At 46.0% G+C, this 11888-nt stretch overlaps 1 protein-coding gene across 8 annotated transcripts in view; it reads left to right on the forward strand.

Moving 5' to 3' along the window:
• MAB21L3 (mab-21 like 3) overlaps positions 1–10243 on the forward strand; it is a 28418-nt gene extending 18175 nt beyond the window's left edge. For all 8 annotated transcript variants that reach the window (XM_043512419.1, XM_043512422.1, XM_043512414.1 and 5 more), the window contains 4 exons: positions 2833–3124; positions 5996–6177; positions 7604–7798; positions 8966–10243. In XM_043512419.1, the coding sequence (XP_043368354.1) occupies positions 2833–3124; positions 5996–6177; positions 7604–7798; positions 8966–9199 (903 nt within the window). In that variant the 3' untranslated portion in view covers positions 9200–10243. The remainder of the gene's footprint in view (positions 1–2832; positions 3125–5995; positions 6178–7603; positions 7799–8965) is intronic.
• Positions 10244–11888: the final 1645 nt, after the last annotated feature.

The raw sequence follows: 11888 nt of genomic DNA on the forward strand, positions 1-11888 counted from the left end.
CCCAGCCTCCTTGCAAAGAAGCTCGGAGCACAGGACTCTTGTTTCTAACTTACTGCTTCCTTCTTGCTATATTGAGGTACCCATCTAAGGAATGCTTTGTATTTTGCCAGGAGCCCAAGGGCTGGGCTGCACCTAATTTGCATAACTGTACCAACTTTTTAATACAGGAGAATGGGCAGCAGACTACAGGTGCCAGCATAGATTGTTCTAGTTTGCTCCCAGTGGCTTTGCTCAGATAAAAGTGGCACATGGCATGCTGGGGCCTGTAGTAAATACAGTAGGCACAGAATGTCCATATGAAAGACAAAGGTGGGTGTGAGTCCTATTTAGCCAATGGGCTGCAATGTGAATGCACCTATTCCATTTTTGCTAACTCTCGTGATTCTGTCTGGAGTCTTTTGATATTTGGTGTTTTCTGCTAAAGCCCCATCTGCAGGAGTCTTGTGATTCCATGAGAATCTCAGATTTCATTTGAAAAACAAAAAAGTACATTTCTAGCACTCACGGTTGCAGAGAAAAGCTTGAAAGCATGACTTGAATGCAGCCCCTGGGCTCAGAAACCAGAAGGTGAATATAAAGAACCCCCCATAGATCATTACTATTTTGTTTAAATCTCATGATCTCTTATGGCTCGACTCATGATTTTTGAAAGTTTGGAAATGGCAACACGGTTGTTCAATACACTGGGGCTTGCTCACCGCATCTCCAGCCTTCTGAAAAGTGAGATTCATGTATGACGTACTCAGCACAGATTCAATGATGTTTCATTTACTGAGGACCTGCATTTATTTTAAGCCCAATGTTTGAGGCAGGAGTGATCATGTGGCACAAAGCAGCCTTGCCCCAAGGCCATGCACACAGAGATTCTCTCCCAAGCCAGGACAGCTTGAAGAAGTGAGATTTTAAAATATCTCATTGAAACACACTGCAGGAGAATCCTTCATCATGAGAGCGAGAGGCCTTACAACACTAAGAGTAATTTGAAGTGACAAGTGAATCTCAGTCTGAGCAAGACTTAAGCAATGGGTGAGTTCACATTAGGGCCTGGGATCTGGCTCAGATCACTGGACTAGTGTTTCTTAGCCTGTGAATCACCAGTAATTCACTAGGAGGGGAGCATTTGTGGTTCCCAGGTACATCTGAACAATTACATTACAATCAGGGTGAGCAGGTAAAAGTAGACATCTTAGAATAGAAAAAGGCTGGGGAGGAAATGGATTCTGTCCTGCATGATTTTTTCTGTGCAGATGTGATTTTAAGGAGATGCATTGTAAAATAAGCCAGTCGTCCCATGAAAACTGCTATATTCTGTTCTTAATGAGTGTAGCATGTAGATCCTAGATTGGCTTTGCTTATTTCTCAACACCCAGAAACAAAAAAATTTCTTGTGGGGTCCATTTTGTTCTGAAATTTCCTGTGGTGACTGTCCTCTTTCCGCTTCCTGCCCTTGTATAAAATATAAACGGTGAACTGGATTTGACTAAACAAAGGTTTCCGCTGTTGCATTTGCCATTTCTATGCTTCCTGCTGGTAGTCTTTGTTTAAAAAAAATTCTAATGTGTTCAGTAGCAATACCCTAAGTGAGTTGAGCTACCAATAGTGTTACTACAGTGCTTTGGACCATTACTGGAGAATGGTGTAGTGTTTTGTTTACCTTGGGGTAACCACCTTCCAGCAATTGCTGTCAGTTTAGATTCTGTTCCTTTAATAAGTTTTCCTCTAATAAATGTCAGGGTGAGTTATGATTAGTGATAAGCAAAGCTGAAAAGCTTCAGAGTTCAGAGTGGTAAACGTCTGGATGTTTTAGCCACGTTGTTTGGACCGAGAGAGCTGAGATGGTTAAAATCTCCAAAAACAGTGTTAGGAAACATTTGTTCAAATTCTGAGTAGCTAATAGGTTTGACTATGTTCATTCCCCTGCTAATTCACTATTCTCAAAGAGTTTTTTTTTAATTGGAGAATGGCTGTTCTTCATATGAAGACCGTATTGATATGCAAGCAAGACTAGTGGCTATTTGTTGTTTATCACCTTGTTTATTACACTCATGTTTTAAAAGTTTGTCACCCAATCAAAGAGCAGAAACAATTCCATGTGACACAGGTGACCAGACTACTGGATTCCCTTCCTGGTTCTGCCACTGACTCACTGTGTAGCCTTGGGAAAGTCACTTCACTTTTCTCTGTTTCAGCTTCCCCATCTATGAGATGGGGACAATATTTCCCTACCACAAAGCAGGCTGTAAAAGGCTTATTTTACAAATGTCTTTAAGGGACTTTGGATTCTTGGGGCTAGAGAAGGGGCTAGAGAAGTGAGCATTGACATTATTATTACTACTAGCAATCTCTAGGCCCATCTCTAGAAAGAATACTCAGGCAATAATTTAAACATATCTTGCCTTCCGTCCTAGCATCTCTCTCTGTAATTGCATCTTTTGCAATAGCAGAGCTAACCATGGAAGATTATGGATCCAACGAAGGGTAAGGAGGGGAAGGTGGAGGGAGAGGTAACAAATCAGCCAACGGTGTTCCAATTTGACGTTGGTAGCATTGCCTGCGATGGTCACTTCAGCCTCCTTTTAATGACCGTTTTCTTGTTTTGTGAACCTAAATAGCATATGGCTGAAACATTCTAGCCTCCAGCCTTATTCTCAGACTGCATCCTAACCAGATAGGCTCGGAGTAGGAACTATCTGCACAGAGCTGCTTCCATTCTAGCGTGACTTTCCCTTTTTCTCAGAAGCCCCAGTGATTCTACCTGTTGTGACCATGTTCCCCGCATCCAGTTGTAAATCTGCCCTCACTTCGTCTCTCAATCTCTCTGAACTCTTCTAGGTCTTAGCGCCCAGCCACTTTCTCGTCACAGTCCCACTGCGCGGCCTGACAGGGTACCGGGAGCGCCAGGTACGGCACTGGCGGTATTACACCGTGCATGGGGCAAAGCTCCTTTCCCCAGTTCGGGACCCAGAGGAGCTGCAGCAGTGGCTGGAGGTGGAGCAGTTCTCAAAGAGTCTGCAGCAGTGGCATGAGACAGAGGTGAACATCGAAGGTGATCTCGTTCCAGCCAAGGTCCTTGCCATCTTCAGGGAGTTGATGGAGAAGTCAATTACCTCCTGTAACCTCTCCAGTGAGTTGAGCGGGAAAGGTGTGAAGGGAGTCCGCCTCTCAAGTGCAGTCCTGTGACAGGGGACTGTGATCACTACCCCTAGCGGGTGTTTGGCCACTTGCCTCACTCCTTGTGAACAGAGATTGGCTCACACATGCCAGAGTTGAGGAGACACTGTCCCTTGATGAAGATGAGGTCCATTTGCACAAGTAAGACCTCTCGACCCACATTCAGATTACAAGCTCTCCGTGCTCAGGGATGTTTGGATTCTGTTTATGAATTTGGACCCTGTCCTCTCTCAGCACCACCCCAAAAAAATCAACCAACATTTTCTTTTGCCTAAATTTTCAGAAAATAACCTGCTTTTCTGCTGGGCCAGAAATTATGTGGGTCCGATATGCCTTCTAGGCTTCTCTGCAGAGGGCAAGCACTGGTACCTCTTGCCTACAAATGTCTTTAAATGAAGGCAGCTGAGGTTGAAACCTGTGTCCATGACCAGATGGTGTTTAAGTCCATTCCTTTGTGAGCCTAGACCAACCAGAAAGACACTCTCTGGTGTGGATGAAGGTTAGGACAGTGAACAGGGAGAGGATTGGGAATGGTACTGGGAGCCAGGGGCATCCTCAGGTATTTTTGACATGGTAAGCCCCAAGACTCCCTGCTGCCTGCTTCCAGCCAGCTCTCGAGGCTGTCACTGAGTGTATCCTGTGGGCAGAGCAGAGGGGACATGGGCTGTTGTGGGGTGAGGCTGGGTAGGGAGCCTGGATAGGGAGCCTGGTGCAGGAGCCAGCCCCATGGCAGTGGTGAGTAGGAGCAGTGCTGGCTGCCACGCTGCCCCTTCAGGTTTGGCCCCATGCCCGCTCAATTATGGCAGGGGTGAGAGAGCGGCAGGGCCAAAATTGAGTGCGTATCATTGCAACCTGGTGCATGGGGGTTGCCGCGCTGCTTGGGTTTGGATGCAGGGATTGTGGTGCCAAACCTGAATAGTGCTACAACCCCCATACACCATGTTGCAATGCCGCTCACTCTGTTTTGGCCCTGCTGCCCTCCCATTATAATGCAGGGCCGGCGGGGTAAAACCTGAGTGGGCGGTGAGGCAGCCAGCACTGTTCCTGCCGTGAGAAGGGCCCAACGCTGACGACTTGCCACCCCTGCCAGTGGCCTGCACCGTGTGTAATGTGCGTTCGGCTGCAGGCACCACTGCTTGGAGGTGAATATTCCCCTAGAGAAGCCCAAGGCTTTCACAGCTTGGCAGCTTATGGAGCTGAGTGGCTGGGTGGCAGATCTTCTTCTTTGTGCAAAACCTTTTATCTTTATTCAGACTTCAGACCAATATTGGCTATGCCCAGACTGCTCCCACCCCATTCTGCTTCGAGGCAATGTCACCCAGGGTCACTTTCAGCAACATTGCCGCTACCTCTCATAGGCAGCTCCAAAATATGTGTTTATATCCCAGCTTTCCATACAAAAAAACCTGAAGAATTGATTGCAGATGTGATGTGCTTTGTGCTGTGTTTTAAACACTCCTTTAGAGCTGTGGCTGCAGTCACCTCTAACTGCTAGCTTATGGGAGGCCACCTTAATAATCATCATCATGCTTACCAATTGTCATCTTTGAAGCACTTTACTGGCTTCAACTTATTAAACCCACACCCTCTGGTGTGAATAAGTATGATTATCTCCATTCTTTTGCTGGGGAAACTGAGGCACATTGGTTGTATCTTGTCCAAGGCCGACCTCAGACCGCCTCTCTTTTAAGGACAACTTTTCCTTTCGGTGGGATGATGCTGCATCCCGGCATTGCAAACGCACAGATACCACTTTCCCTGCCCAAATGTAACTCTGGATTTTGGTCTTGCAAGATCCTGGAGAGACCTGTTAACATCAAATGCAGTGTTCAACCAATTCATTTAGCAACTCATTCCTATAGCAAATATTTATTACTATTGAGGGAGATGGAGTGGTGAGAAAAAAAAATCCCACCACCAAGCAGATGCTATGGCTTGGCAGAAAGTCAAATGTTTTGGTTTCTTGCTTCAGATATTTTACTTATGTGGAAGGCAAGGGGTCAGGGTAAAAACCTAGCATTCTTTAAAGCAACAGCTCCAAAACTGTTGATTCATCAAAGATGTCTGGGCATATGGTGCTGACTCCTCTGGAACACAACAGATGGGAGAAGAAAGGGACTGAAGTAGGACAGTGTGATTAACTGGTTTCAAATAGGACAAACGCTGTCAAAGACAGCTTAAGTTACCTGAACACTTCCCTGATTTCACTGTTGCCTCTTTGTCGCGCAGTAGCAGATTTGGAGGCTTTGCAGTGCCTCAGTTTGCCATCATCTCTTCAGACTGGTCAGACTGTCCACTGAAGTTGGCTTCCCTGTGAGTTCCCAGCCAGACCAGTGTGTGCCTAACTCTCACAATAGCCTTAATAACCACTAGGGGGAGAGAGAAGCCTCACAACAGAGTTCATGGATCTGGACTTCCCCTAAAGATGAGGGGATCTTTGAAGCTGAGGGTTCAATCGAGACCCTTCTCCGTTCAGACTCACTGAGCTCCCTTGCTGCCTATTGTGCCAGTGGGTTGTTGGAGACATTTAGGTTGCAGCAATTCTCCTCTTCTTTATCTTGGGCTGATCTTATGATTTGCTTGGCCCCACACAGACAAAGGGTCGAGGTTGAGGGTGAAACAAGATGTTGAGTTGCTGCCTCCTCCTCCTCTTGTCCTGGTGCCCTGGGGGGGATCCAGGTGGTGAGTTGTTTTCTTTGGTCCCACTGTTGGAAAGTGAGAGTTGAAGCAGGTCCCTGAGGAGCAGGGTTTGCAAGGGATACAGAGCCCCAAACGGCCTTTTGCTTGCCCTTCTTTATCAACTCCTCTCGTCTTTCCTTCCCAGGTAAAGTCAGCATTCTGGAGAGTTTCAGCTCAGTGGTCCGAGTTACTGTGGAGACACCAGACTCCCAGGTAGAGGTGGAGCTGGTCCCTACTGTGGAAATCCCAACCTGCTGGCCTGAGAAAGCCCGGTGGCCCCGCTGCTTCAAGCGCTGGCCTTCCCAGGAGAAAGTACAGTGCATCAAGGTACAAAGCAGGGGGCACAGGAGGGGGACTTAAAGGACCAGTAATGCTGTGAAAAGTCTTATCGAAAACCTCTTCCAACTGAGAGCTGGGAAACCTGCTGGAACTCTCAGAAGATATCGGCGTTAAATGCTTCTGAGAAGTACAAAAGTTGAGGCACCCTGTTGTCAGGGTGGCTTGACCCAGATCAGAACAGCAGCATTTTCTACCCACTTGTCACTCATTTGGCACAGATGTAAATAATAACACAAGGTGCAAGACAGGGGAGAATCAGATCCTTTATGGAGAGGAAGAGACACCATTTTCCATCAGGCACTGAGAGCTCTGTTGACTTCCGTAGTCTGCAGATATTGCTCCCCAGAGGAGGATGAGTGCCAAGCAGCCAGTACTGGATTTCCAATTAATGGCATCGTTCTCTTTCTAGGGGGATCAGTCTTAAGGTTTCAGGTCTCCCTGTTCTGTATCCATCTAAAATGATCTTCCTGACCTGAAATGAGACCTAGAAAGAGTCATGCTTCTTAAAAGCCCAGAAGGGCTACTTTCTTTAATATAAAAAGAAAAGGAGTACCCGTGGCACCTTAGAGACTAACAAATTTATTAGAGCATAAGCTTTCGTGAGCTACAGCTCACTTCATCGGATGCTTTAATATAAGCATTTCTAAGGATTCAGATGTTTTTAAGTGTACTAGGTTTCTTAATATTAGTGTTCGTGAATCCTGTGCAGGTTTGATAATGTATGGAACAGTATAGACAGATGTTGAGCAAGACTCCCCATGCCTCTCCCTCAGCTCTGCGAATGCCACTCAATCCTGACCAGCACCATCCTTGTTGTTCTGGTCTTCTCAGTCTGCCTCTTACTGTCTCTCTCTCTCTCTCTCTCTCTCTCTCTCACACACACACACACACACACACACACACACACACACACACACCCTCTCTGCACGTGCCCCTCCATCTTGTCCTGCCCTGTACATGGTGAATCCTGTCTTACACCCCTGGCAGAGCTCTGGCCGCCTCGATCCTGACGTAGTGAGCCTTCTCCTGCTGTTCTAGTACAGGGATTTCCCATGTAACTCAATTGCCTCTTCATCCTGATGTGCAGTGGGCCCTGCTGTTCCATTACCACGTCCCCAGACAGTTCTGCCGGTGCAGCACCACTTGCAACTCCCCCTTCTGCTTTGGAGCTGGGTCTCTCTGGAGTGAGTAATATCCACATGTGAGGAACTGGCCTGGTTTGATGTGGACAGATGTTCACTGGGAATTAGGAAACCCAAACTTGCTGTCCCTTGTAACTCAGTCCACAATGCACAACCAGATCTCAAGCGGTAACAGGCAGGTGCAGTGGATCCTTCCCTTATCCTCCCTTCATGCTGCTCTGAAGATAAGTTTGTATCTCCCCTTCTGTAGCTTCTCCTTCTTTCTTCTGCAGTCATTTGGCTTTAATCTCCTGGCCCGCTCCAGTTACCACTGGCAGCTGGGCTTCTCCCGAGCTGAGCGCATGCTGATAGAGGGCCTTGACGAGGACGGTGGCTGCCGCATGAAGTGCTTCCGGGTCATGAGACAAATGAAGGAGGATGTCTGGTGTACAGGAAATAAGCCAGTCCTGACGACCTATCACCTACAGGTGTGTATAGCAGGCAAGAGTGGTGAGGTCCGAGCGGGGCAGGGGGAATATACTATCATCAGGAGAGAGCAGCAGCCACAGTGTCTTTTCTGTGGGAAGCCTGTAGCAACAATTACAATACAATAATTGGCCTAAGTGGCTATAGTGCCCCCTAGCAAACACCGAAAGTAACAACCCTCATCACATTAATCTATTTTCCTTATATGGTGTGAGAATTTTTTTGTTTGGAATGTAGATAACGATTTGTTAAAAGAACATTATGGTTGCAGTTACAGGTAAACACACAAAAGTCAGGCAGTCTCAGAGATAAGGCTGCCCATGCTACCTTAAGTCCACATATGCATTACAGTACAGTTTTCAACTGTATGATCACACACTATTTCTTGACCAATATTCTATATTATACTCTACTTTGCCTGCTACAATCTAACCCACTTTGCATTTCTACTGAGACTTCTGTTTGAGGAGCTCAAAGTTTTTACCTGGTCATGCTTGGAACCATCTCTGAGATAGCAAGTACAGAGGTAGGAAACAAGCACAGAAAGGGGAAGTGACTTGTCCAGGGGCACACAGTGAATGCTGGTGGTGGTCACTGGTTCCAAGCCCGCCGGGGTCAGTAGTGACTGAAAATTATTCCCAACGGATGGCTGTTTGGTGGCCTCTCTGAAATGAATTTGGTGGGTCTCACTCCCCAGCCCCTGGTGAACTGGTGTCCCACCACTGGTATCCTTGTTGGTATGGTAATTAGAGAGGAAGGCTAGGATTGACTTAGCATGATACCTCTGTGTCGGGGGGAGGTAAAGTGGCAGGAGACGCTTGCATTGCCATTGTCTTCAGGGCAGTCACTCCAGCACTTTTCATCAGCAGAAAAATTACCTTTGCTAATTGTAAAAAGAAAAGGAGTACTTGTGGCGCCTTAGAGACTAACAAATTTATTAGAGCATAAGCTTTCGTGAGCTACAGCTCACTTCATCGGATGCTGTAGCTCACGAAAGCTTATGCTCTAATAAATTTGTTAGTCTCTAAGGTGCCATAAGTACTCCTTTTCTTTTTGCGAATACAGACTAACACGGCTGCTACTCTGAAAACTTTGCTAATTGTGTGAATCTTTGGCAGCATCCCTGTAACATCTCTCCTTCCTCCTTCCCTCCCATCTGCCTCTTGCAGATGGTGCTATTCTGGACATGCGAGAAGTACTCGCGCACCAAGGACTGGCGCTGCTTCCAGGAAGGCTTCCTGCGCATGGTGCAGAAGCTGCACAAGTGCGTGAGCCAGCACTTCCTGAAGCATTACTTCATCAGGGGCACCAACCTGCTCAAGTATGCCAACACCAGCGACCTGGACCTAGTGGCAGGCAAGCTCGCCGTCTTCCTGGAGAACCCCGTGCTCTGCCTGGACTGAGACAGGGAGAACCTGCTATCCCAATCTTGTTTTACTACCTAGCCCCTCTTGTTTGTAGTTGTTCTTCCTGACCTTTCAGTAGATGCTGTGACCTTGAACGTGAGACATGTGGCACGTGCAGAATGGAAGAGAAAAGTCAAACTAAGAGCAGTAAGAGGACAAAACTAGAGGGCTTGCTTGATGCCCAGCCATTGCAATTTGCTTTCTACAGCTTGAGCTGCCTGTCTTAGAGCCACTGCCATCCAGATCCCCAAAACAAACCAGACTATATACTGCCCCACTGTTTGTCACTAGTCCTATGGCTCATAGGCCAAAATGCAGAGTGGTCTAGTGGTAAGAGCAGGGGACTAGCAATCAGGAGACCCTACTCTGCCACCTACTCATTGTGAGACCTTGTGTTCATCACTTGACTCCTCTATGCTGCCTCCTCACCCATCTGTAAAATGGAATTAATACCTACCTACCTGATAGCATTATTGTGAGACTGAATGAATGTTTGTATAGTGCAATGAGATACTCAGATGGAGACCTCGGTACAATCACAAGGTGTTATTGTTAGAGCCAGTCTCTTTCACCTCCCTCCACAATTAAATGTGGGACCCGCCCTCATGGTAAAGAGAGTTTAATTGGTAAGTGTTGAATAGTTCAGATACTGTTTTTTGCCTTTCCCTCGTGGTCTTTTTGTCTCACGTTTTGCTTGGGGCAGGATTCCAGGTTTGCCTTTGCCACCTGTGTAGTGCCATGCTGTCAGCCCCCGGCAGTGTTTACTGTGACAGAGCTCTCTAGCACATCTGGCTCTGCCCAGCTGTCTGGGGGACGAATTGATCTCACCTTTTAGCACCTGTATATTTCTGAGTGCTATTAGAGACAGAAGGAGAATTTGTCAAAGGTTCCTAGTTGCAAAGGATTCCAGAGCTTTATATAAATAACATATAAAAATAAAGTGCTAGTGTTTTGAGAAAAGAAACAAAAAAAGTTCTAAAGCGAATGTTGTGTTTAATGTTCTTAAATGACTCAAATTAAAATCAAGTGTTTTATTTTCTACAGCTGTAAATTGCTGGCTGAATTATAACATGCTCACATAATTTAAAAAGAAACCTTCTCTTAGCTATCATGGCCGGGGGATCATCATGAGCTCTGCTCTAGCCCCTTACACCCTTTCATGTGATTGTAAGCTCTTTGGGGCAGGGTCTGTCTTTTCATGATGAGTGCATACAGCACCCAACACAATGATCCTTGATTGGGGCAGCGAGGCCTACCACAATATAGATAATCATTAGGGCTGTCGATTTAATCGCTGTTAACTCACGCAATTAAATTTAAAAAAATTAATTGTGATTAAAAAAGTAATCGTGATTAATCGCAGTTTTAATCATACTGTTACACAATAGAATACCCATTGAAATTTATTAACCATTTTTGGATGTTTTTCTACATTTTCAATATATTGATTTAAATTACAACACAGAATACAAATTGTACAGTGATCACTTTATATTATTATTTTTATTATTGTGACAAAGTTCCTCCTCTACCTTGGTGGGTCTTGTGCTTATTGGAGGATTTGCTTGCCTCGGAGATTCATGGCAGCCCTCAGTTTGGCCGTTTTCGTGAACCCACAGTCCAGGTCAACTCCTCCTGTATCTGACCAGGAGTTGGGAGGTTTGGGGGGAACCCAGGCCCACCCTCTACTCCGGGTTCCAGCCCAGGGCCCCGTGGAATGCAGCTGTCTAGAGTGCCTCCTGGAAGAGCTGCGACAGCTACAACTCCCTAGGCTACTTCCCCATGGCCTCCTCCCAACACCTTATTTATCCTCACCCTAGGACCTTCCTCTTGGTGTCTGATAATGTTTGTACTCCTCAGTCCTCCAGCAGTACGCATTCTCACTCTCAGCTCCTAGTGCCTATTGCTCCCAGCTCCTCACACGCTCACTACAAACTGAAGTGAGGTCCTTTTTTAAACTCAGTTGCACTGATTAGCCAGCCTTAATTGATTCTAGCAGCTTCTTGATTGGCTGCAGGTGTTCTAATCAGCCTGTCTGTCTTAATTGTTTCCAGAAAGTTCCTGATTGTTCTGGAACCTTCCCTGTTGCCTTACCCAGGGAAAGGGGACCTACTCAACCTGGGGCTAATATATCTGCCTTCTATCACTCTCCTGTAGCCATCTGGCCTGACCCTGTCACATTACAAATATTTGCACTGTAAAAATGATAAACAAAAGAAATAGTATTTTTCAATTCACCTCATACTGTAGTGGAATCTCTTTATCATGAAAGCGCAACTTACAAATATAGATTTTTGTTTGTTTGTTTGTTACGGAACTGCATTCAAAAACAAAACAATGTAAAACTTTAGAGCCCACAAGTCCATTCAATCCTACTTCTTGTTCAGCCAATCGCTAAGATAAACAAATTTATTTGCATTTGCGGGAGATACTGCTGCCGACTTCTTATTTACAATGTCACCTGAAAGTGAAAACCAGTGTTCACAGGGCACTTTTGTAGCAGGTATTGCAAGGTATTTACATGCCAGATATGCTAAACATTCCTATGCCCTTCATTCTTTGGCAACCATTCCAGGGGACATGCTTCCATGCTGATGACTCTCTTTAAAACAATGTGTAAATTAAATTTGTGACTGAACTCCTTCAGGGAGAATTGCATGTTTCCTGCTCTGTTTTACCCACATTC

Source organism: Dermochelys coriacea, chromosome 1, assembly GCF_009764565.3.
Source record: "Dermochelys coriacea isolate rDerCor1 chromosome 1, rDerCor1.pri.v4, whole genome shotgun sequence".
Taxonomy (NCBI): Eukaryota; Metazoa; Chordata; order Testudines; family Dermochelyidae; genus Dermochelys; species Dermochelys coriacea.